At 35.0% G+C, this 25456-nt stretch overlaps 1 protein-coding gene across 3 annotated transcripts; it reads left to right on the plus strand.

Moving 5' to 3' along the window:
- Positions 1 to 3974: 3974 nt before the first annotated feature.
- On the plus strand, positions 3975 to 24418 carry LOC129889335 (flowering time control protein FY). 3 transcript variants are annotated; one of them, XM_055964595.1, is made up of 20 exons: positions 3975 to 4159; positions 4274 to 4354; positions 4978 to 5325; positions 6189 to 6280; positions 8428 to 8496; positions 9282 to 9386; positions 10381 to 10476; positions 10559 to 10641; positions 10740 to 10811; positions 11008 to 11105; positions 11461 to 11520; positions 11638 to 11698; positions 11823 to 11910; positions 12909 to 12972; positions 13435 to 13513; positions 14648 to 14737; positions 17628 to 17713; positions 17936 to 18444; positions 20832 to 21068; positions 24116 to 24418. In XM_055964595.1, the coding sequence occupies exons 3-20, from the start codon at positions 5025 to 5027 to the stop codon at positions 24230 to 24232; spliced, it is 2307 nt and encodes a 768-aa protein (XP_055820570.1). In that variant the 5' UTR covers positions 3975 to 4159; positions 4274 to 4354; positions 4978 to 5024; the 3' UTR covers positions 24233 to 24418. The 3 variants fall into 3 exon arrangements, with proteins under 3 accessions (XP_055820570.1, XP_055820569.1, XP_055820571.1); XM_055964594.1 differs by having other exon boundaries at positions 3975 to 4354; XM_055964596.1 differs by having other exon boundaries at positions 3978 to 4354; positions 24119 to 24418.
- Positions 24419 to 25456: the final 1038 nt, after the last annotated feature.

Here is a 25456-nt window from a genome sequence, read left to right on the forward strand (position 1 = left end):
CATTACCAACATCAACTTTTGAAAAGCTAAGATATAAGATTGGAATGTGTTGTCTCCAAAATATCAAATGAAGTTTTCATCAGGGGGAGTAGAATACGCATTGTACTCTTTTTCCCTTAACCAAGGTTTTGTCCCACTAAGTTTTCCTGGTAAGGTTTTTAATGAGGCAGCACTCAAGACGTATTATCAGATGTGTGTACTCTTTTTCCTTCACTAGGTTTTTTCCCACTAGATTTTTTCTAGTAAGGTTTTAATGAGGCACAACATGATATTGAAAATAACCAAATATATGTAATTTCACTAGATTTTTTTTATATAGACATCGAGGGGGAGTTTTATGATATGGATGTCTTTTTCAAGTAGGCCCCTAATGTGGGCAAGTTGCCCACTTGAAATTTTCTTCCACTTGTTTTTATGGCTATAAATATAGCCTTCTTTTGCAATGTAAGTGCAATGCACAAATACATACGCGACTTTCTCTCTTTTGCTCTCCTCTTTTTGTTTTACTTTCTTCTTCTTATTTTGTCAAATTAATTTATTTTATAACAAATATAAATTTTTTAAAATCATGCATTGTTGAACCTGATTTCGCCATCTATTCAGGCTGCAAGTATTTATTTATTTTTTAAAAAATGTCATTGCCCAAATTCGATCCCGCTCTGGTAGGAAGGGAGTTTCAACCTTAGCCAGGGCACCATAGCACCCTTTGTTTCTTTGGATGCCATTTATTAATATATATACATTTTACATATATAAATCTATATATATCGGGTTTCGACCGAAGCTTATGGGTGGCGTGGGCCTTAGTAGATACATCCCTGATCTTTAGCTTTAAGTGTTTTGGCTGAATCCCACATTGGAGTTAAAAGGGTGAGAGTAAAATGCCCTCTAACAAACTTATTTTGCAACAATGGTGGTTTGCTATTGTTTTTAAGCTTTTTCAACAACAATCATTTGTTTTCAAGCATCATGAACTTATTATACTACAACAAAATAATCTCTTATATGTAGTGACAAAATAAATATGGACATTTATAATCGACACTTTATATAAACGTCGCTAAAAGTCCTATTTGTTTGTATACATAAGAATATTAACAACCATTATAGTTACAATTACATAAATATATACATAAAGAAATTAATATACTATATGTATACAAAAAAGAATTAATATACTATATGTATACATAAAATTTTATTCATAAAAACTGACATGCTAATTTAGTTGATGTATACAATAAATGTAGTATGTATATATAAATTATATTTTGTTTATATTCATGAGAATATTAACGATAATTTTAACTGTAAATATATAATTTATACATAAAAAAATTAATATGCTATATGTATACATAAAATATTACGTGTAAATTTAGATTATGTATATGTTAACTGCAGTACATAAATCATATTTTGCTAGTATACATTATTAATATAGATAGAGTATATCTTGCAACTATTCATATGTACATCAAAAATATATACTACCTTCATTCATAATATATTGATACTTACATTCATGATTGCATACATACTGTCAATTGTGTTTATATAATATCAATTGCATACAAATACAATTTGAAGACGTATATATCATATTGTTATAGAGTTCTGCATCAATTTATATAAATTCATATTTCATGTATATCAATTTTTGATAAGCATCTTATTCACTCTTATTCATTGAATTTAGAACAAAAAAAACACAAATAATTTATAAAATCAATTATTCAAAACCGAAAAATGAATATCCCCCGAATAATAAATTATTGGGCTTCTAAGGGGGATAGATTTTGAAGGGAAAAAGAATAAAAATTCTAAGATAGAAAATATAAAAAGAGAGAGATGCTGATGGATGAATAAAAGAGATGCACTAGAGTTTGAGCTCGTTTGGATTGACATATTAGTTACTTATAAGCTATTTTCAGTTTTTTTGAGTATTTAACTGGCTAACTTAAAAATATTTTGTGCTTAAAATAAGGGGCAAATTACACTCCGTGCCCATTCGGCTCTTTTGTTTTTCAAAAAAATAGCCATGTCTTTTTGTCTTACCAAAAAAATGGCCACTCAGCTATGGGGCTATTTTGAATCGACAAGTATGCTAATTTGTTTTTCAAAATTTGAGCCAAAATTCTTTATTTTTTAACTCAAATATATCAAGAATCTTAAAATAATTGTGCTATAAATAAGTTGGGTATTGTTTTTTTAAAATTACCACTATTTCAGCCTATTTGGCTTTTGTTTCCTATCATTTAGGTTCTGGACTAGTAACAAAACCCTCGTTTGCACATTAATTATTGATAAATAAATGACTTTTATATCGGACTTGTGTGCTTGCCCGATTTAATTTTTTAACGGTAACTTAGAGTAATTTAATATACTTTTTTTTTAAATAATTAATTGCTTGGTATGCTATCTAATTATTTATTAGCTCTCAAAAAAAATAAATTGCTGTGCTATTTTAAAAAATTGTTGATTTAATTTTTTTTTGCTCATTTTTTATTTTTTCTTTTATAATTGTTTCACTTCTTTTGTGGAAAAAATAAATATTTATGTCATTGTATTTTTTTGTTTATCCTTTTATTTATTAAGGTGAGAATGCATGATAGTTAAATAAATATCAATACATTACATAATTATTTATATAATATAAATAGATGATTATACACATTTATACAATATCAATATATTACATATACACTACATAATTATTTATACATCATATATAAATGTTTATATATAATTTATACAATATTGATACATGTTTTTATAATATTTATACAATATCGATACATTACATATACACTACATAACTATTTATACAATATCGATACATTACATATACACTACACAACTATTTATACAATATCGATGCATTACATAACTATTTAGAAAAAATTGATACATTACATATATACTACATAATTGTTTGTATATTGTATATATACATATTTTTACACCATTTATGCAATATTGATAGGTGAAAAAAACTTCATGAAAAAAGTTTTGAAAAAGAAAGGATATTTTTTTATTTAAAAAACCATAGCAAAATAATTTTTATTTTTTTAAAAAATCAACACTGTGAAGGAAAAATGAAAAAGAAAAAAGAAAGAAAGCAAAAAAGGCTTAATGGTCTTGAGCCGAATTGACCTGCAGTGTTCAGCAAAAAAGGCTTAATGGCCTTGGGCGGAATTGAGGCTTGTAATTTCAGCCCATAATTTTTTTTTTGGCTATTTTTTGTGTAAATGAAAACATGGCTATATTTTTTATAAACTAATAACTTTTTGATACATATATGAAATTAGCCCAAAAATAAGCGCCCCAATAAATAATTGAGTTTGTTTAGATAGACTTGTTTTAAGCAGCTTATAAGTCAAAAAAAAATTGAGCTGCACCTACTTGTTTTTTTAAATTTATAAGCTCTTTTCAACTTATAAGTTATTTAAAATAAATCTATCCAAACAGGCTATTAACGTAAACAAGACATTAGTCATAAAAAAAGAATATAAGTGAGCTATTTTTTACCAATTTAATATAGGAAAATTTTCATGAATAGTAAAGATTTAAAACATAATTAGGCTTTTAGCTACAATTTGCTTAGTTACGTTCCATAACTATAGTTTCAGTTGATATGCCAATTTTTGTTTGTATATTTCGCTGCATTATATAATTTGGGATTTTTCTTTGATATATCTCGCTGCATTATAAAATTGAACTTTCAAAGAGATTTGTATATTCGCTTCCAAATTTGCTTTAGAGATTTTTATATTCGTTTCTAGATTTGTATATGAGTCCTCAGATTTGTATGATAGCGAATTTCATTAAACTGTAGCCAATTTACGTAATTGAAATTATACTCTTATTAGTAATATTTGCCAATTCCCTTAATTTAATAGGGGATATATTTTTTCATATGGTACCATTTTATATTACTTTTACCCTCCGTAATTTTTGACAATGGGCCTTGGGGATTTTTCACTTCACTTTCCAATGTCCAAAATCCAAATCTCCATTTAGACGAAAATGGGCTCCAAAATGAGCCCAGACTAAACTGCCAAACCTATCCACTGCTACTACACCCCCCGTTTCTCTCTCTCCGGCGAATACATCGCGTTCCCCTCGCCGTTGCTCTCTCCGGCGAAGATTTTGTGTTGTTAGTTCCTCCGTCTTTTCCCTTCCCTTCTTTCCCTACATACCTTTCTGCATTTCCTTTTTTCTTTCGCTCTAGGTTTAAAAACCCTAAACCCTACTTTCTTCTTGCTGCCAGCCATCGTAGCACTAGCTGAAGGGCCTTCTTACCGGAGTTCCGGGTTCATTGTTGCTGATTTCTGCACGTCTCTAAAACTTGGTACACAATCTACTTTTGTTTTCTTTTTTTCTGTTTGCCTCTTATATTTGTGTCGCACTATACATATTCTAAGAATTTAGGTTGGCATATTATTTCTTAAATTCCAGCTTGTCATTATTATGTGATTGGATTGATTCCAGGATTTTCTTTTTGTGGTTCTCAATCCTTTTTTATGGGAAGTTAATATTAAAAGTTAGAAATTTAGAATGTAAATCCGTGTTATCCCATTAATCATCATCCAGAGGTCTATTTTATATGCTATTACAGTACCACATTTCTTGAAAGGTGTGTGTGTGTTGTTGAAATGAATTTTCTCTGTGCTCTCTTGTAGCTCCCTCAATTTGGATATGGAATGCAAGCTTTCTGTTAGGTATTTTGCATATTGAGCTAGTCAGTGTTTGAAGAAACTGAAAGGTTATTGTGTTTGCCTGTGTGTCCAATGAATGTAATTATTGATTGTTTTTGGAATATAGCAAATTGATGAGGCCAATTGTAATGGTGATGTTTATATTTACATATTTTTGTTTAGGTGGTTGTTAACTTTTTCAAATATGTATTGAATATCGATACCAGATACTTGGTCCGATTGTTATTGTATTATTAACTCAAGGTCTTTGTCCTAGAACTCTGAATTTTGAATCCATAAATTTGAAATCTTGGATCCGCAACTATGATGGCGAGTGGTGATCCTCATCAGCACCAACAACACCAACACCCACCGCTGCCACAACAACAATTCCAGCAACAACACCAGCAACAACACCAACAACAACACCAGCAACAACACCAACAACAACACCAGCAACAACACCAACAACAACACCAGCAACAACATCCTCCACATTTTGGAGAGTTTCCAAGGGGTCCACAACCTCTGCCAGGTCCATCTCCCATGATGCGGCAGCCATCTGCATCCTCCTCTACTCTTAATGCTCAGCCACCTGGCCCTACTCCTCATCCTTCTTATGATGGTATGTGTTGTTTGCTAATGTTTGATATACTCTCTTACTTCTCATCTTTGATTGATAATTCTCACCAGAGCATACAGCTGGTAGGGAATATCAAGAATCTAGTTATCAAATTATGAGACATTTCATCAAAAAAAAAGTTATCAAATTAAAAGACCTAGCTATAACTTTTCTTCTTCTCTTTTATTTCTTTGTTTTAAGTTATCAAACTGCTGTTGTGTAATTCATTAATCTGAAAAGAAACACGGGTAGATACTGAAAGTTGTAAATTGACTCTAGTTTTAATGGGAAGAAAGTGAGAGAATATTAGTAGAAACTACCACTCTGGAGAAGAGTGATTTGAGCATACAATTTTGTTTTCTTTGGGAAGGACCTCTTAGTCGTTATTTCATATAGTTTCTATCTAGTTGGAGAAGAAAGCAGATTTTCAACTCACTGTGATTCATGTTGAACTACTATTGCTGTTTATCATTTTCATTCATTTTATTAGAGGAAGCAAGTTGAATGACAGAATGTTTGAAGCAATAAGAAAGTTGTTAGGAAATTTCCTCATGACTTCTCTATTTCATGTATCTGATTCGGCAGTGAGAATTGATTTCCCTGTCTTATCTTAGCCACAAGATGACTGATAATGAGGCTATGATTGTCTCAAATTGTCAAATTCTCATAGAATCTATCATTTCTTATTGCTTGGGTAGGTTTAGGTCCAAAAGTTGAAGAGAGGATGAACGTTACCCTTGTTCTTAGGGACTTCCATTTGCTTTGATGACACATAATTCACTTCACCTTATTTTTATTTTGATAAGTATTTTCTGGACCTAAATACAATGGCTGCCAAAGTTTTATTCTTTTCCTTATATTTGCAGCTCACGCTGACAGTTTTGCTGCAAAGAGAATGAGAAAAATTGGCCAGAGAAGAGCAGTTGATTACACTAGTACAGTTGTAAGATATATGCAGGTAATAACTGTTGAATGTGGGCATTTACCCAGAGACCTAGTTATGCAATGTGGTGCGGTAAATGTTCTTCTATATGTTACTATATGTAGATCAGCATGGGGTTAGAACCATGAGCTGTTATCATGTCATCACAAAGAAAAATTATGGCAAGTGTGGGTTCATTTTCCTCTTTTCTTTCTTTCAAGGGGTTACAACCACGAGCTGTTGTCCTGTCACCATTAGGAAGCAATAGCAAGATTGCTCTTATTCAATTTTAGCCTAGTCCCTACCTTGAAATGTGTGTATAGTTTGCAATCAATGTAGAAAATAAACATTAAGGAATAGTTTGTAGCTGTTATATTTATCTGCATGCCACAACATTTTCACCAGCATTATGGAAATCATTTTACAGAGTTTGGTATAATCTAAGATAAAAACCTCCTATGGATAGTTTGGATGTCATTGTTCCGTGGTCCAAGAATACAACTTTTTTTTTTTGGTATGAACCAGGGCATTAGTTCTTGATACCCCTTCCCCCCTACTAAGTACACACAGGAGAAGGTTGGGTCATTACTCTCGTAAATGATCCTCTAACACAACTCTGCCCTCCATTAGAATTGACAGTTAACTTTTTGGCTTCTAATCTCAAGCTCAATCCCCTATTGACCCCATATATCAGTCAATCAACTATATTCACTTCCAATTTAGTTAGCATCGATTATAAGAAATATATTCTTAATTAAAATAAAAGAATCCTCTATATCCATTCCTTTCTATTTGGTACATTTCATTCCGATAATAAACAATTTGTATTTTAAGTCTAATTAGGGCTTTTAAAAACTAGAGGTTCTTTGAATCTCACATGTACCTCTGCATTGATTTGCAAGTTTTTTAACAGACTAGAAAAATATTGTCTATTATCTCCTTTAATGTTACTGTAAGGACATACGAAGCTGTAATCTTGGTATTGACTGCTTTAAATCTCACATTTATCCTTATGCTGACATACAAGTCTCTACCATACTAAAAACACTAAATGCAAACACACATTTAGTGCACGTGTAACTAATTTGACCAAGCTTTATTCTTATCTACTTGCTATTGACTATTTGAATCATTTGCTTTCATATCGTTATGTTCTTAGTTAAATCCTTGTTGATTCCAAGAGATTGTGGATTTTACGTCTGCTTCATCCTATTTTAACTCCTTCAATTATCGTAGGTGTTGCACCTTCGGGATGATGCACTTTGAGATTTACATAGTACATGTCAAGCAATCGCATACGACTTCCTTTTATTTCATCCTATATTTCATTTTCTATTGAATGATGATCATCTTGTATGATCGCACATCCATCTTAAAATCGGTATTTATGTGACACTCATATTGTGGATATATTGGGCCTTTAAGACACAATAGTCATCCCACATAACATTGATAGTATCACAGTGATTCTAAGGTACCAGAGTGCCTCTCTGTTTAGTTCTATGGAACTCAGGCAATTGTAAATTTTGAAGAAAGATATGTAGGGCTGCAATACTTATTGTACTGCACTTCTAACTTTTCTAGTAGAAAGACTAGCTCAAGTCGCAGTAAATATAGCCTGTACACTGGTTTATAAGTACTAGCTGTCAGGTAGCAGTAAGTATAGCCTTGTATAGTGGTTAATTTGTCTAGCACTAACCATACACTCCAGGAATATTGTTAGAGCTCTGATTATATTTCCAGAAGGTGATTTTGTTCAATCCCACATATTTTTTGGAGGAGTCCAACCTCTTCCTAATTCCAGTTCCACAAGAACCATATGTTCTTTTAGTTTGCAGTAGCTAGCACCCGTATGAGCTGTATTGATGTTCCGGTATATGCATAAGTCACTGCACTCTTTGGTTGCAATATCTCTAGGCAACGAGGTCTTTTATCTTAAAAATAGAAAAAAAAGTGAGCAGAAATAAAAAGAGGAAGAAAAGTTCTTCTAAAACCTTTTTCCCTCTCAAAAAAGGAAGAAATATGAGACCTAGAATCCAAAGTCGTCTTGATTGTTTTGTCCATTAATAAATTCAACGTTTGTTCCTTTTTGTGGATTTGTCAACTCGGCAATGATACTCATAACATTCTTTAACTTTCAAGGTTGTTTTGATCCAAAGTTAAGAACCATCGCTTTTCTGCAGATCCGCATGTGGCAGCGCGATTCAAGGGATAGGACAGTGTTACAACCTAGCCCAGCAGCAGCAGTTGATGTCAGTTTTACTCCACTTATTAATCTATCTATGATTCTGCAAACTTCAATTTTATTTTCATGATCATCCTTTTTTTTTATCTTCCATTACTGGTAAGATCTATGATAAGCTTATCCTAGGTAATATATATATATATACATATATATATTTCCTACAGTTGTTGGTTTGTGCAAAATTCAACCCCCGAAGTTACCGTGAACCGCCATTAAAGTAGCAATAGATACAAACATAAATTTTCAAACAATAGAGTGTGTTCCATGAGATTAGCATGTCTTTGGGGGGTTATATCCTTATCTGAGCAAAGCTTACAAACAACAACATACCTAGTGAATCTCATAATGTGGGCCTTGGGTGGGTAGAAGTGTACCCTGACCTTACTTCTACTTCGTTCTTGAGGTAAAGTTTGACCTGAACATACCTGTAGTTCTAGAAGGTGATAATAGTTCAGTTTTACCTGCATGTAAAGCTAGTTATAGACTCCAAGAACATTCTAGAACCACCTAATGGACGAATTAATTGTAAATTTTGTAACATAGATTTCAAAGAAGTACCGAACTAACATGTTTGAAAAAGTCTCCCCCACAACTAAAAACATACTATTAAAATATATAGTCCTGAAACCAGCAAACTAAATGCTAATGATTCTACAAAGTGTGTAAGCTGGCCCAGAGCCCCAGACAATATTGTTATAAAAGAAATGAAAACAGCAAGATTGTATATTCTTCTGATCTTATTCCTTTAAAGTCAACATTTGATGAGGATCTTTTGCTTGTTCATGGGTGCAGATATTGCCAGCAGTTGCCTATTTGGATAATCCGTCCACAAGTTTTGCTGCTAAATTTGTTCATGCATCTCTAAATAAAAACCGTTGTTCCATCAATTGTGTTGTGGTGAGTTGAAGAATTCTTCTTGGTTTTCTATCTTTTAGTTTGTGCTTTAATTGTGTATATATTTGGTTTTGTGTTCATACGCGATTGAATTGCTTTGTCCAGAAGCACACATGCATCTTTGTACATGTGCCCTTGAGCTTGCATCTATTTATTACTCCCCCAATCCCTGTTTATGTGACACTTTCTCCTTTTCACGACGTCCCAAAATGGTTGACACTATTCCATTTCTATATAACTCTCACAACTGTCGAGTTCAAAGTTGTTAAAATTCAAAGTTCAAATTTTGAGGTAAATATCTCTGTTAAACTAGCTTTTCCAGCTCTACTAGTCTACTGTAATAAACTGTTCCTCCATCGCTAATATAATATATAAGTCAAATTAACTTATTAAACTAAGTGTTCAATCAAACATCATCACATAAAAAGGAAATGAAGGGATTAGTTCTTTCTACTGATCACAAAGATAAAATGGAATGGAGGAAGTAATATTTATTAGTAAAATTATCAATCATGGCATGTTCTTCAGAGCATTAAATGCAACACATCTGAGTGTCTAAATTATTCACACAGTTGCAAGGCCTTGATTGAGTGTACGAATCTGGATCCTTGAAACATGATTTAATTTGCTATCAAACTCTCTTCTGATGATTTTGTTTTTCTCTGAGAAGAACTAGTTTTTTCCTGGTAAAGCTCTTTGTGTTCAGTTTTTTCTGACAAGCTACTCTTTTGGAAGTAGACTAATAAAATATGACATGGAAGGAGTTATCTTGTCAGATATTGTAGTTTGAAATCTTATAGCCTCTTGGGTCTCTTTTGTGTCGTTGTCACTCTAATAATTGATAAAAGAAGTAAAGGGGATTCAGTTTGCGTTATGCCCCAAGACGTAGAGCTAAAAGTTTTCTGGGTCTCTCTCTTGGTTGTGTCACATCCTTTGTGTATCTTACCTTTATATTTCTGTTCTCTTATTCAAACCCGTTCTCTTGAATCACTTGAAGTGGACTCCTAGTGGACGGCGCCTTATTACTGGATCTCAAAGTGGTGAATTCACACTATGGAATGGACAATCGTTTAACTTTGAAATGATACTTCAGGTATGAATCTGGGGTTGTGCATTTCAGATCTTAGTACTTGACAAGCAAATTAGATGGACAGTGTAATGTATTTCATGTGCAGGCTCATGATCAAGCAGTCAGGTCAATGGTTTGGAGCCACAATGATAACTGGATGGTCACTGGTGATGATGGGGGGACAATAAAGTAAATAAAATTTAGGAACAATCTGCAGTTCAAACTCTCAATATCTATATTGTGTTTTTCTTTCTCTTTTGTGAATTTGCATCTATATCATGTGACAGGTATTGGCAAACCAATATGAATAATGTCAAAGCCAATAAGAATGCACATAAAGAATCAATACGGGAATTGAGGTAATTATTCTAATTGATGTGACTTGGTTTTGTTTATGTATTTCTTGGGTTTTATTTACTTTTTGGTTTTCGCTATCACCACATTTACATCATTAAATATATTTTTAGGGTATGCACGATTCAAATGTCAGTTGGTTTCCATTCTCAGGATAAAAATGTTAGTTGGTTACTGAGTCTTATGCTTGAATTTGAACAGCTTCTGTAGTACAGATTTAAAATTCTGCTCATGCTCTGATGACACTACCGTTAAAGTATGGGACTTTGCAAGGTGCCAAGAAGAGCGCTCGTTATCTGGTAATGTTCCTCAAGCTGTTTACTATAAGAAGCTTGTTGATTCAAGTGAAACTAGTGATGATTTGACTGCATAACTTTGATCCTATGTTAAGGTGATTTTTTTGCATCGCTGTAAGAGCACACTTTTTTGATGCTCTTACCTGTCGGACGACACTCTGCCTTCCATTACTTCTTGCTGCTTTGATAATTGTTATGACGTGTTTCCAGAAGCAGTTTACTATGAAATGGAAAATTTGTTCAAAAATTTCACTGGCAATAGCTCTTCAATTTTGCTATCAACACTTCTTAATGTACCGGTTAATTTGCGCATGAGGTGATCTTAGAATAGTTCCTTATGTCACTTGAACTCAGGCAGGCCATGGTTGGGATGTGAAGAGTGTGGATTGGCACCCTACAAAGTCTCTATTAGTCTCAGGTATATGTTTTTTTCTTCTCTTCTTCTTAGAAATGTTCGGGTTAGGATTTTTTATGGTTGAAATGTTCCGAGTAGTTAGATTCACTCTTTGACGCCTTGCTTTTGTCCTGCCTACAGGTGGAAAAGATAATCTTGTTAAACTTTGGGATGCCAAGTCAGGGAAGGAGCTTTCATCATTGTCAGTCAAAAACTGCTCTCTAAATCTGCAATGTTATTATTACTTCTATGAACTTAGAATTTTTTTACCATTGATAAGTTGTAATTTTTTTAGCTATAACATGGATGCTGTTTGCTGTGTGCAGTCATGGGCATAAGAACACCGTTCTCTGTGTAAAGTGGAATCAAAACGGTAACTGGGTCCTTACTGCTTCCAAGGATCAAATTATCAAGGTAGGCTGTTCCATGTCATACTTCTTCTAGAGCCTTCAAATCTTTTTTCCGATTTTGCATGTAATGAACGTGTGGTGTAAATTGGTTGTTAATGAACATATTATCCGATCTTTGTTTCACAAGTTCATTAATTTGAAATAATTGACAAAAGTGTTACAATTGTTTGTTTGACATGGTTGGAGGTGGAATATGTTCCAAACATTAAAAGATGCATCAAGTTTGAAGTACAATAAAATAATAATGATACAACAACAACAACAACAACCCAGTGAAATCCCACAACGTGGGTCTGGGGAGGGTAAAGTGTACACATACCTTATTCCTACCAGATAATTATAATAATGATAATAATATTATAATTATCTGTTAATTTGACTGTATGATATGTGATTGTTGTTATCTGAGGAAAGATGTCATTTTTTTCATAGAATCGTCAAAAACTGGATTGATGCTATCTTTTCTTTTGACTCTTTACAAGTCAAATGCTTTCATTAATGATGTTCAAAGATGATGTCAAAAGTATTTAAAAATGGGTGAATCGAAAAACAGAGAAGGATCAACTTGAAGTTGCTTAATTCAGTTGAAATGATTATTTTCTTTTCTGTTTAGTTGTACTTTTGAGATTTTTGAAGCTTTAGGAACATGTTCTAGTTGTTAGGGGTTCAGTCAGGTTTGTTAAATTTTTAACTGTGAGGTTTGAGAAGCCTTGCTAAATTTCTTATTACTGGGTTGGTGGCAACAAGATAGCAATTTTAGCTCGGTTTTAAGGTGCAACTGTTTATTTACTGCAAGTGCATTGTTTCTTTCCACTTCTCTGGTTCTGGTTGTAGTAATTTGTTTTTATTGGTTAGAAATGAAGAACAAAGCTTATATTTGAATTTTTATCGATATGCTAATGAAGGAATACCTGCTAATAGTGTAGATGATTATTGTGTCAAGTCAAATATCTGTGTGCAATTGCTTGTATTCTGTCCTCTTAATGTGCTGTTTCATTTCAGCTTTATGACATACGGGCTATGAAGGAGCTTGAGTCATTCCGGGGGCATCAGAAGGATGTGACATGTAATAATTGCCTTCCTTCTGTATGTGTATATATATCTTATACAATGCACACAACACTAGCATGTCATGTAATAGCCAGATTATGGGCTTGGAAGATTTGATGGAAAAAAATGGGCTTGATGAAAATTTGCAGTTGGTATGGTAGTATTATTCAGTAAATTTCACCAAAATATTATTAGAAACAAATAATTCAGATCATGTTGATGAGAAAGTGAATAATACAAATGGATCTAGTGGCTGAATTGTTATTCATGATAAAATTCAGAGTTAATCACGTTTAGCCTTTTCTACTATCTGTGTCGTGCAACAATAATTTTAATGCTTCTTTATTTGTTCATTCAGTTAAGAAACACTCTTTTTGTTCCACTTATCGTCTTGTTCATCCACCATGCTTCCATGGTCAACTTTCATGTGTTTGTGATACTGGCTAATTGCCTCTTTACATTCATGTAATTGTGACAGCACTGGCCTGGCATCCGTTTCATGAAGAATATTTCGTCAGCGGAAGCTTTGATGGTTCGATATTTCATTGGCTTGTGGGGTAAGCTCCTTGAAACTTCTTTCACTATCAACTATAGATCATTCGTGGTACTTTTTTTTTTGGGGGGGGGGGGGGCATCTCCTGTGCTTTCAAAATGTCATTATATGACCTTGTTTAGGACATTAATCTTGATCTTATTTTTGTCAACTGCGAGCCATAGGAATAACAAATAAATTTTGTTTGATGAAATAGACAGGATACCTAGCTATTGATTGAAGAAGTGTTGCTAATTGCTCTATCAAAATATTACCCTTTTCTTTATATTCCTCTTTTTTTTCCTGAAAATGTCCTTTTTTATATTCTTTTGCCACCATTTAATAAAATTGAAGTGTGGTACTCCTGCCTCTTATTTAGCTGCATTCAAGTTGGGAAGAATGACAAAGGATAATTCAGGATGAATGTCATAGCTAGTAGCTTAGACTTATCAAGAAACTTATGGGATAAAGTCTAGGATCTGAGTCGATAAAAGTTCAAAATAAAATGTACTTACCCTTTACTGAAAAAGAGAAATATGTACTTAACCTAACTTGAAACTTAAATCAAATTTTCTAATTTTACTTATCCGAGTCTTTGCGAAATACTTCAACTATTCTTGGCAACAAGATCTTGGAGATGAGAGAGGGAGCCTTGTTTTCACTTCTAATGCTCCTCTTAGCATGTATCTATACTTCATCAAGCATTCTCAACTTAATAAAACCAAAACAGTGAAGATGCATGGTTGTTGTATCTGAAGCTGGTAGTGGTACTATGGTTATTGACTGGTTTTCCTTTTCTCCCCGGAAGGTGTCAAATCGATCGATGAGTTTAGGATAGCTCCAGAAAAAAATTATCTCCCTCCTCTCAAATCCCTTTTTATTTGCTTTTCGGCTTTTCCTGTAAGATAAAGACTTGATTTTTTTTGTCATATGCATTATTTGCCCGAGTTTTATTGAATAAAAACATTTTTTTCCTTTTCGCTTCAAATCAAAAAGTTTTTTCTAACCAGTATTGAGCAGTGCAATCCTACAGTTTCTGTGAAATGTGGGAAATAAACCCAAAATTGAAACTTTTAATCAAATCAAATCCCCTATTATCAGTGAATTGGGTAGCTTCTAATTTTATTTTCTCTCTTTTGTCTTTTTGCTCTACCCACAGGCATGAAGCTCCTCAAGTAGAAATTACAAATGCACATGAAACTGGTGTTTGGGATCTTTCATGGCACCCCATTGGCTACCTTCTTTGCAGGTTATACTCCATTTCTTAAACTGCTGCTCTGTAGTTATGTGCCATTTATTACAAGTACTGGTCTCCAGTTGCAGAAAACAATTTTCTGAAGTGTCAATTGTTAGAATTCTTCTCTTAACTGGTCTACTTTTCTTCTGTGCCTTGTTCCATATTTAATATTCTGGTCGATCCATCTTGTTGTTACTGGATATTGTTTTGAGGTTGTTCGTCTTAGTGTTGCTTGGATCAATATGGTGCTGAATCCGCTGCTTTACCATGATAATATAAGCTGAAGCTAATTTCAAAACATGTTTAGTATTCACCCTGCAATTCTATGCTCCAGTAAGACCACAAAGCATTCCGGAAGTATTCCTCCTTTTCCAATTTTATCATAGAACAAGTTCTTCATATTCTGTTTGAAACTGGTAACTGTATATATATATATATATATATATCAAAAGAAACAAAACAGTACTTAGGTAGTTCTAAAACCATATTTACATTAGAGCTGTAAAATTGTTCTGTCCTCTATCTATAATGAATTTCAAACCTCAATGATAGAAACAGTATCATTTGAGTAATTCTGATTACAGCCAGATGAAAGTTCAACCTTATCTTTTGCACACCATTCTCTATATTCTCAAAACATATAGAATTTCCAAATTATCCACCAAATGCAGGCATGGACAATTCTCCATCTACTCCTGTCTTTTGCCTATAAGCCTGTTTCCTCCCAACTTTTTAGAGCTTCTGTAACCTTTTCAGGCATGATCCAGGATATGCCTTTGAGGTTTATGACAATTCTCTACAAATGTGCTGTTAACTTACAATGTATGAAGAGATGGTTAACTGTCTCTGCTGTTTCTTTACACAAAAAAACATCTTGAACACGATGAAATCCCTCCTCATCATTTTATCCAGGTGTAAGGGCTGCTTCTTTAGCTGGTAGCCATACAAAACAGGCTACTTTGTGACGGACTTTAGTCTTCCAGATGTGTTTCCATGGCCAATTGGTTATCTGTTGGTTGGAGTGATATCATTTTGTAAGCTGCATTTATTTTAAATAAACCCCTGTTGTTTCCTTGCCACCATAATACATCTTCACCTGTCTGTAGTGTACTAAAGAATTCAGCCACCCTTTGCAATTCCCTAAATTATTGATTTGTCTTCTGAAAATGATACTCCATCCTCGAGGTGTCCTCATTTCTGCTATAGTCCTTCGCTGATGAAGTACTAAATTGAAGATATCTGGAAAGGCCACTTCCAGATTGCCTACCTCATGTCAATTGTCCATCCAAAAGTTACTTGTAATCTTATATGTTTATTCTTTCCACATAATCTCTATCGTATTTAGATTGTCCCTTCTCGGTTTGCCTTTTATCCGCTCTAAGAAGTATACCAGTCAGTGGTCGTGGGGATGATAGCTTCTGCTGTACTAGTTCTTTCTGGAATGTGAAGGTTTCTTTTGTGCAGGCTCTCAACTTTCTTTATCCAATAGATTCATGTTTCCATAAGATAAGTCTGATGCAGATTTATATCTTAAGGTATATGGTTGTGTCTGTAGCTTTGTTGTGTGCTCAACTATGGCCCTCACTTAGTAACTTCTTTTTTCGTGTATGTTGACTCTATTTCCCTTCTACAGAACTTATCAAGCATATGTACAACAGCGATAGCTTTATTATGTCGTGTAACATATGAGGCACTTATACTTATGCTGAAAATAGTTGTCGGTAGATGTTAAAAAAGGTAGTTAGATATGTATAGTGGTTTATATAATGTTATTTCAGAGTAAAGTTTATTTTATATCCAAAGTAAACCTTTTTGAATAAAAGTAACTCATATGATAAATGGCCATTCATTCCAAAGGAATCATTGCGCTGCCACCCCCTCCACGTGATCCTGTCTCTGCCTCTGTCCCAGATAGTGATAAAAACTTGCTTTTTTTTGGTGAGAATGTTTTCTATCAATTCCATTGATATTGTCACCCACTGTTTTTCTATCAATATCCGGTGATCAAGAAGAGAATACCGTAATGGAATGGGCAAGGCCTATTCTCATTAGAGAAGGGAATTGTTGTCTTAAGTGCAACATGAATTGTGAATAAGTGAACATTATCTGTTTCCTGGTAAAAGATGAACTTATGGTTTGTATTGGACACCATGTTTCTGGTATGGAATTGATACTGAACTTCGATATGAAAGTGCATCATGAACTATTCATGCAGCATTTGTTGCAGATATATTTCATTATTATCATAGAGGTAAAGGAATTCTCCTACATGAGTTCTCTATTATTTTTATTTTTTGAGATAATAACAGTTGTGTATATTAAAACCAGTACATTGGTGGTACTGAAACCATAATTTTAAAGGAACAAAAGGAAGAATACCGCTCAGCGGTCCTAGCAAAATCCAAGGATTCTATGATTGAAACGATATCTTCTATGTAAATCTGCTTTACATTAGAAACAAAAAAAGTCTAATGCAATTCAATTCGATCTTCTGTATTGAATTTCTACTGTCCTCGGAACATTTAGAGTTCCTCTCTTTACAGATTGTGCACCAGATACAAGCTGGGACAATCCTCCATCTATCTCTGTATAGATTTCGTCATTTTGTTTAAACCTTTCTTGTGTTTATGTTTATTTTAAATCCTGCACAGCCTCCACAGGCTGGATTTAAATTTTTTACATCCCCCCCCACGCGAGCGTGTGTGTGTGAGGGTAATTCAGTGGCTGGTTCTAGCTTTTCTTGCTGTGTTATTTTGTTTCTTATTCTCTTTAGAACTGTGGAGATCCTTGAGCCTTCTCCACTAGGTACTATTCTTCAAATAGGAATAAAATTTCCACCAACATAAAATTTATAACTGGAGTAACCTAAGCAGGTAACTAATCAGTCTTTTTGCTCATGCAGTGGCAGCAATGATCAGACAACAAAGTTCTGGTGCAGAAATAGGCCTGGGGACTCTGCTCGTGATAAATTCAATCTAGGACAGCAAGGTGTTTACTAATTCCTGTCCACACAGCTGTTATCTTTGTATTTTTTATGCTATTGGTTTATTGTATTTCAGATTGTATACCAGTTTATTGTACATATGTTTAGATTAGGGGGCACTGGGCTTTGTAAACCAGGGAAAATCAGCTTGCTTTTATAAAAATTTCTTGAAAAGATTATCGGTTTTGTTTGTCCATTGGCACCTAAGGTATTGTTATTGATTTCAGGTTTGGGTGATCAAAACAATGTTCTTGGTCGCATGCCTGGTAATTTTCCAGGTCCTGAGCCCCCATCAACTCCTGGAGCATTTGCCTCTGGTATATTACGAACTGAGGGTACAATACCTGGAGTTGGAGCTGCAATGCCACTGTCTATGCCATCACTTGATGCATCATCTCAAGGAGAACAGAAGACTTCAATGCCAGTTTCAATGCCTTTAGGAGCTCCTCCTCTTCCTCCTGGTCCACATCCATCTCTTCTTGCAAGTAATCAACAGCAATCATATCAACAAAACATGCAGCAAGCTCAGCAGCAGCAGTCACTACCTCAACAAATGACTTCTCTACCTTTGCAACCATCGAATTTGCCACAGCTACAGCCTCCACATATGCCTCTAATGCCACATCCTCATTTACCTCGGCCACCACACCAACTACAACCAGTAAACATGCCTGGCCTTCAGTCTTCAATGCCAGGATCTGGACCCATCCAAGGAATGCCTATCCCTGGTCCGATGGTAAGTATCATATTTCTGCGGCTTTCTCTGTCTATTTGCGTGTATCTTTCTTCTTTTCTTGTAGATGTGTCGTGATTTATCTTGATCGTCACCTTCTTGGTACATCTCTAAGTATATTGCTCTTGCTAAACAAATGGAAATAAATTAGTGGCGTAAATGTATTTTTCATTTAACCTATGCGTACTGATTTGTAGCTCTGCATTTATGTTTGCTTCTTTTGATGGATTCTGAATTCTGATTCTTCATTTGAACCCCCCCCCCCCCCCCCCCCCTCCTTTAAGTGAAAGAGCTTCATCTTTTCTGTAGATGTTCCAAATTCTATTTGTGCAGTGTTTATTAAACTTTGTTTTAAGACATTAGTGTTATAAAACAGAGATTACCTTTTTGCTTTTAAGTTTACTGATATTCTAGGTCAAGGCCACAATAATTTCTGAGTTAGCCATGCATTTGTATCAAGATGAGAGTTGTAGCCAAATGTTTACATTTTCTCCTTGCACCTGAGAGCCTCTAGATTACTTGGCTGTGTTTCAAGACGGCTATTCTGGATAACCATTTAATTATAAAGATACACTGAAGCAAGAGAAAATATACGAAATGCTACTTAATTTACCAGTGTTGTGAAAAAGCGCCGGAGCGCTCGCTTTAAGCATGAAGCGAAGCGAGGCGAGGCACTAGCGCTTCAACACCGTGAAGCGAAGCGATTTCAAAAAAGCGTGCGCTTCATGGGAGAAGCGAGAAGCACGCTTCATCTAGAAGCGAGAAAAAAGCTCGCTTTTTTTGAAAAAGCGGCACTAGGGTTTTTTTTTAAAAAAAAATCTGTAAAACTTATAATTAATTGTTCCAAGCTGCTGCGACTTCTTCTTCAACTTCGACAGTTCAACCAGGTTAGTTTCTCTTCTCGTCTTCTTCTCTTCTTCTCTACTTCTCTTCTTCTGTTTCTATTTTTATTTCCATTCAGCAGTTCTGCCGTCTGCGCAACTGCTGCGATGTTCTTCTCTTCTTCTCTTCTTCTTTTTCTATTTCTGCGCAACTGCCGTCTACGGAGAATTGTTTTTTTCAAGTTTTATTCAGCAGTTTGGCCATTTTTTTTTTGAAGATAAAGCATATGCTCTGTTTTTTTTTCCACATAGTCTGGCTGTTTTATTATTTTTTTTTTTAATTTTGCTGCAGTTGCTCTTTTAATTTTGCTGCAGCTGCTCTGTTATTGTTTTGACAATTTGACTTGTGTAACTGAATTATTATTCTATTTTTTCTTTGTAGTAAGTTGTATTTTCTTAATGGCACAAAAAAGGAATCCAGCTTGGGCATATGGAATTGCCATGGGAAGTAACACAAAAATCAAATGTGTTTTTTGTGATATGACATATAATGGCGGAATATTTCGTCACAAGAAGCATCTTATTGGTGGTTATAAGATGTTAAAGTGTGTCCAAAGGTCCCGAATAGTGTGAAGGAAGAAATAAAAGAGTATTTTGCGGAAAAAAATGAATTTAAAACTCAAATGAATCTTGAAGCATCCATGGTTAATCTTGTTGATGATGATGAAATGGATGATGAAGTTGAAGTGAATATGCCAATGGGGCATATTTTATTATCTATGTATATTTTATATTTTATATTTTTATACTAAATAGCGCTTTTTCTGAAAAAAGCATGCGCTTCGCTTCACGCTTCTCGCTTCTGTGAAGCGAGCCCCTGTCGCTTTTTTCCGCTTCTCACTTCTCAAAACACTGCGCTATGCGCAGGGTCCAGGGAAGAGCCCGACCACAAGGGTCTATTGTACGCAGCCTTACCTTGCATTTTTGCCAGAAACTGTTTTCAAGGCTTGAACCCGTGATTTCCTGGTCATATGGCAACAACTTTACCAGTTACTCCAAGGCTCCCCTTCTCTCCTTGCACCTATTACGGATATAAAATAAATTAGTAATAATGTCACATGTTTGAGAGCTTAAACTTTTAGATGTGACGGTCACATAATTCAATATGGTGTTAGAGAAGGCAGGAGGATCCCGAGTTCAAGTCTTGTCGTCACCCACCGACAAAATATTTTCATGTGCTTTGCTCGAGGGGAAAAGGCAGGGTTTCACGTGAGAGGGCAATGTTTAGTGGCATAAAATACATTAATGATTTGTCAAGTCTCTGTTTGACAACTTAAGCTTTTATACGAGATGGTTCACATTGTTCAACAATATGCAAGTGATGCAGCATGCATGGATCTAATTTCATTAGGATCTTCGCCTTTTCTTGAATAGAGCGGAATTGGTAGCAATGACAACTACTTTTGCATTTAATTGATTAATACAAAGTGCATTTGCTTTGAAGGAAATATATTGAGAGGATCAAGAGGTTATTTCGTCATCACAGATTGACTGTCTTCTTCTTTTCAGGGGATACAAGGTAACATGAATCAGATGGGTCCTCCAATGCCTCAAGGTCATTTTGTTGGCATGCCTTCTGGATCTGGACCACAGGGCAATGTTACTCCAGGTGGAATGCCAAATGGATTGCCAAACATGCAAGGCCCTCAAAACCCAGGAGGTAATCAGATGTTTCCACCAGGACGAGGCTTTAACAGGCAACAAGCTGGACAGATGCCACTCATGCCTGGACTTAATCCTTATCAGGTGAATGGCATGTAAATTACTTTAAGAGACCTGAGAGTGCAAGGGTGATAATCTTTTGGCAGCTTATTCATTTTTTGTTCTATTAGGATCCTCTTTTTATTTGGATTCTTATTTTCAGTTATATGTATCTATACTTTTAGTAAAATTTTAGCTACTATTTATTACATAGGTTTCCTATTTATTGTTGCATTAAGTTGGGTAGTTTTAGCTGGATTGAAAAGAGATAGTTACAGTCTAAAACTTATTGTTCCGAGCAACTTATCCAATAAAAAGACTTAATGTTCCTAGTAATTGTCAGTATTTTCTTAAGCTATTCTTGGAACAAGAATTCTACACTGCGACTTCAACTTGTGCCAGAGACCTGCAGAAGGTGTGAAAATGAGTTAAATCCAGTTCTACAAAAGGATTAAATGTGGTCATAGAGTGTGAAGACAAGTAATCCTAGTCAGAGTAAATCAACAATTTTCAGGTCCAGCATATCAAAAGCGGTAGGAGCTGCATGGGTGATATGAAACGTTCTTTGCCGAAAGGAGAAGTTAGGTATCCATAACTGTGAGCTTATGTTAGGGTCTAGTAACAGAGTAATAAGAATGGGGTCTGATTGAATTCCCAGAAGATGACATGTCTTCATAATTATCTTGCTCTTCTAGTAGTTGTTACTGATTGCTGGGAAGGTTAAATATGTTTTCTTTAGGAAGGTGCTAGGAGTTATTCAAATTTAGGCCATCACTGGGCTAGTCATGCACGAGGAGGCGAAGCTTGGGAGTTTATATGCACATATTTGACTAATTTTGAATATTCTTTTCAAGGTCATTTTTATATTTGGTGTGACAATAGTTGGGTAGATGAATTAGCTCTATCTTTTTGACTTTTTGGATAGTATGAGGCTATGAGCTTCTAATTTAGTTGTGCTGCTTACAACATTTTGTATATTTCAGTACCTCGGCACTATTCATTATCTCATCAAAAAAAGTTCTTTTTTGAGGTTATTTTGTATGCATTAATGCCGAAGGCCCTACTTTTCTGCGATATTTAGATGTTTTGATTAGTTTCTTCTTTTCCCAGGGGGTGGACCTTTGCTGTTGGGAGGTTTTGGGGGTAGCCAGTGTTATTTTTTAGGCGGGGGGTGGGGTTCAACTCTTTTGGAGGAGTTGTTTGGTATGGGACCTTCAGACCAGATATTTGTAATGTGAACTAAGATTGGGAGGGGGGAGGTCATTTTAGTGTGGTATAATGTCTTCAAACTGCTCACAGTGCTTTGGTCTAGTTGAGAGTGCAATGCGTGACAGGTAGAGGCTGATTAGATGCACGAGTTGAAACCTTCCCGCAGAAGCCTGATATTTAAGTGGAGAAGGGTAGAGGGATGGGTACATTGTCTTCAAATTTCAAATTGTGTGCCAACCAGCCCTTGCAGATTTTTCAATTATCAGAATAAAAATATATCGCCTTCTCAAATTACCTTGTAAAGCGGAAAAGCTTTCTTACCCTTAGATTGATTTACATGGGAGACAGGCAGTTAATGAACACCTCTTAAAGCTTTTTCTCTTCCTGCCAAAGCTCAATTCATGTGATTGCCCATACTGAAACCTGGTCTACACATATTGTTCTTCAAACCAGCTATTCTTTTATTAATTTGTCTTTCCTGTTCTCCGATTTTGTTACAGAAATGATTGTCAAGGAATTTTACCTACTGTGCATGTGAAATGTTGGACCCAAAGGAAGATGAAAGTGTACCTTTACAAGCTCCCAACCTAAATAAATTATCTCCTTTTTATATGTTTTTAGATCTTCTTAGTACTAAATTATTGAGATAATTTACTTTCTCACTCTCGTATGTTTAAACAAATTCGGGTGGATTCATCCTCTTGAACTCCCAAATCCTAGTAGCCGGGGTAGGCACTTGAGGCGGAGGAGGAGCAACGCCTTGATTAGCTTGGTTGGCCACAACTTGGGTCAACAAAGTGATGACATTTCGGAACTCCGCAAGTGTAACTCCCTCCTCAAGTGGAACCTCAGGAATCGGAGGAACTTGGGCCTCGTTAGCATCCATTGCAATCAGACCACCTCTCGAATGTAAATTTGAGCCAACCTCTCTGAACTGTAGGCAGTCTTTACCGGTAAGAAGTGAGCAGACTTGGTCAATTGATCTATGATGACCCAAATAGAATCAAAACCGTGAGAGATACGTGGTAAACCCACTACAAATTCCATAGCTATCCGCTCCCACTTCCACTCCAAAATGGGTCAAACCACCTAGCCACAAAAGATGAAATGTCCCGCTTCATCCCACACCACCAGTAATGCTACCGTAGGTCATGATACATCGTTGTCGTGCCGTGATGAATGGAATATCTGGAACAATGGGCCTCCTCAAGAATCAGCTTAACCAAATCTCCAATTCTAGGAACACAGATACGACCCTCGATCCTCAAAATGCCCTCTAGATCTAAGGGCGCCTTTCTAGCCTCCCCACTGAGCAATAGAAGAAAATTTTATCAAGTGTGGAAGGGACCTACGAGTCCCACCACGACTTGTAGATCCTTCTACGGTCCGTAGGTGCCACTCGTGGCCCACTGGACAGTGTAATGTCCTCACTGTCTCAGGGTTCTTCTGGATTGATCTAAGTAAGAATAGTTCGGGGTGTTAACATATCTCCTCCTTGGGATCATTCGTCCTCGAATGATGACCAAGTTGAATTCAAGGGAAGTTGGGATGACCACCTACCGCTTATTGAGTTTGCCTACAATAATAGCTACCACTCGAGTATTGAGATGGCGCCGTTTGAGTCTTTGTATGGGAGGCGATGTAGGTCTCCGTTTGGTTGGTTTGAAGTGGGTGAGATGATCTTTTTGGGTCCCGATTTGGTGCTTGACGCTTTGGAGAAGGTGAGAGTCGTTAGGGAAAGGTTGAAAACGGCCCAAAGTCGCCAAAAGTCTTATTCCTGATTAATGAATATGAAATACCTTTGTTCTGATTTCTTTTAACTTGAAAATTTTTGCTGTTTGAGCTTTGAGTTGATTCCTTGTTTTTTTTTCTCTTTGCTTCAGCAGCAATCTGGAAATCCAAACACACCTGGAATGCACATGCAGTCAAACTTTGGTCATCAATCTGGAATGCCTCCGCCACTGCCGCCAGGGCCTCCACCACATAATCAAGGACATTAATAGGCCATTGTTTATATTTACAAGCTTTGTTCAAGTTGTCTGTTAAAAATCTCTTCTCTGCACCAGTTTAATTGACTAATTGATTTCTTTGGAAAGACAATCAGATAGCATCTCTGTATTATCTTCAATGTATTTTGAGAAAATTTACTGCATATTTATGCATTCGGTATTAATGTTTTGATAGCACTTTTAATTTTTTAAGAATTCATAATGATGCCTGGTTCCAATTGTTGCCTTGAAGAAATATGCTGATCAAAATATTACCTGATTTTCGGGTTGGATTAGCTAATGTACAGTTAGTCCATCAGAAGAAGGAATTACCATTGTTATTTCTCCAGGTGATATTGATTTCAATTTTATTACTTATATTTAAAAGGTACTTGCAGGATATGGAGTCAGCTCAGAGTGCTCCATGTCCCCGTTTTTCTTCTCGGTTAAGAGTTTGTACAAGAATGTTGTCTTCTCATTTTTAATGTACTTCACTTTATCCTTTTTCCCTCTCTAATAAAATCACTATTTTTCATTGGAATTTTCTACTATAAATTGTATTTTATAATATAAATTTCCATTAATTTGTAATGGAAAAAAAAAATACTATTTCTAGTAGTGTTTTGTGGAATTTTTACCACTGTTTTTGAGCTTCTTACCGCTAAAGTGCAAATGATATCTGGTTAGAGGCGATATTAAATTTCTTATTTTCTTCAGTAGCTCTTCTTCATAAATACGTTGCGATTCATATTTTTATTAGAAATTTGGACCTTTTAATCTGGATTTTATCATGTAGCAAAAGACTGTTGGGTATTGAAGAATTCGTAGATATTTCTTAGCCAGCCCTGCCAAAAATTCTTTTTTATTATGGTATGAACAATTTACTGTAAGAAAAAGTGGTGCTGGAATTAGTGCATTAGCCAAAATATTAGATTAACTTTTCTCCTATATAAGAGAGAAAGCAAAATTATGTAGTGCTTTTGTTCCATTACCTATCTCAATTTCTTGGTATTATTTTGTCTCTGTCTAGACATTGCAATTTTGTGGAATTCAATAAAATGACCCCAGAGTTCTTAGAGACTACTCTAATCCTAACTATGCCTATAACAAAAAAATACATATTTACTTGTTGAGATATTTCAAATATTTCATAAAATCTTGGATATTGACAAAGAGATTGTTATCAGATATTCAAGATACCTCTTTTTAAAAGTTTGAACAGTTGGTAAAATTTTG

Source organism: Solanum dulcamara, chromosome 5, assembly GCF_947179165.1.
Source record: "Solanum dulcamara chromosome 5, daSolDulc1.2, whole genome shotgun sequence".
In the NCBI taxonomy this organism is placed as follows: Eukaryota; Viridiplantae; Streptophyta; class Magnoliopsida; order Solanales; family Solanaceae; genus Solanum; species Solanum dulcamara.

Excerpts from the sequence above, each read along its gene's own strand:
- LOC129889335 (XM_055964594.1), top strand. The coding sequence starts at position 5,025 with ATGATGGCGAGTGGTGATCCTCATCAGCACCAACAACACCAACACCCA. Across the intron at positions 5,326-6,188 it reads TCCTCATCCTTCTTATGATG|CTCACGCTGACAGTTTTGCT; the intron begins GTATGTGTTGTT and ends TTATATTTGCAG. Across the intron at positions 11,911-12,908 it reads CCAAGGATCAAATTATCAAG|CTTTATGACATACGGGCTAT; the intron begins GTAGGCTGTTCC and ends GTTTCATTTCAG.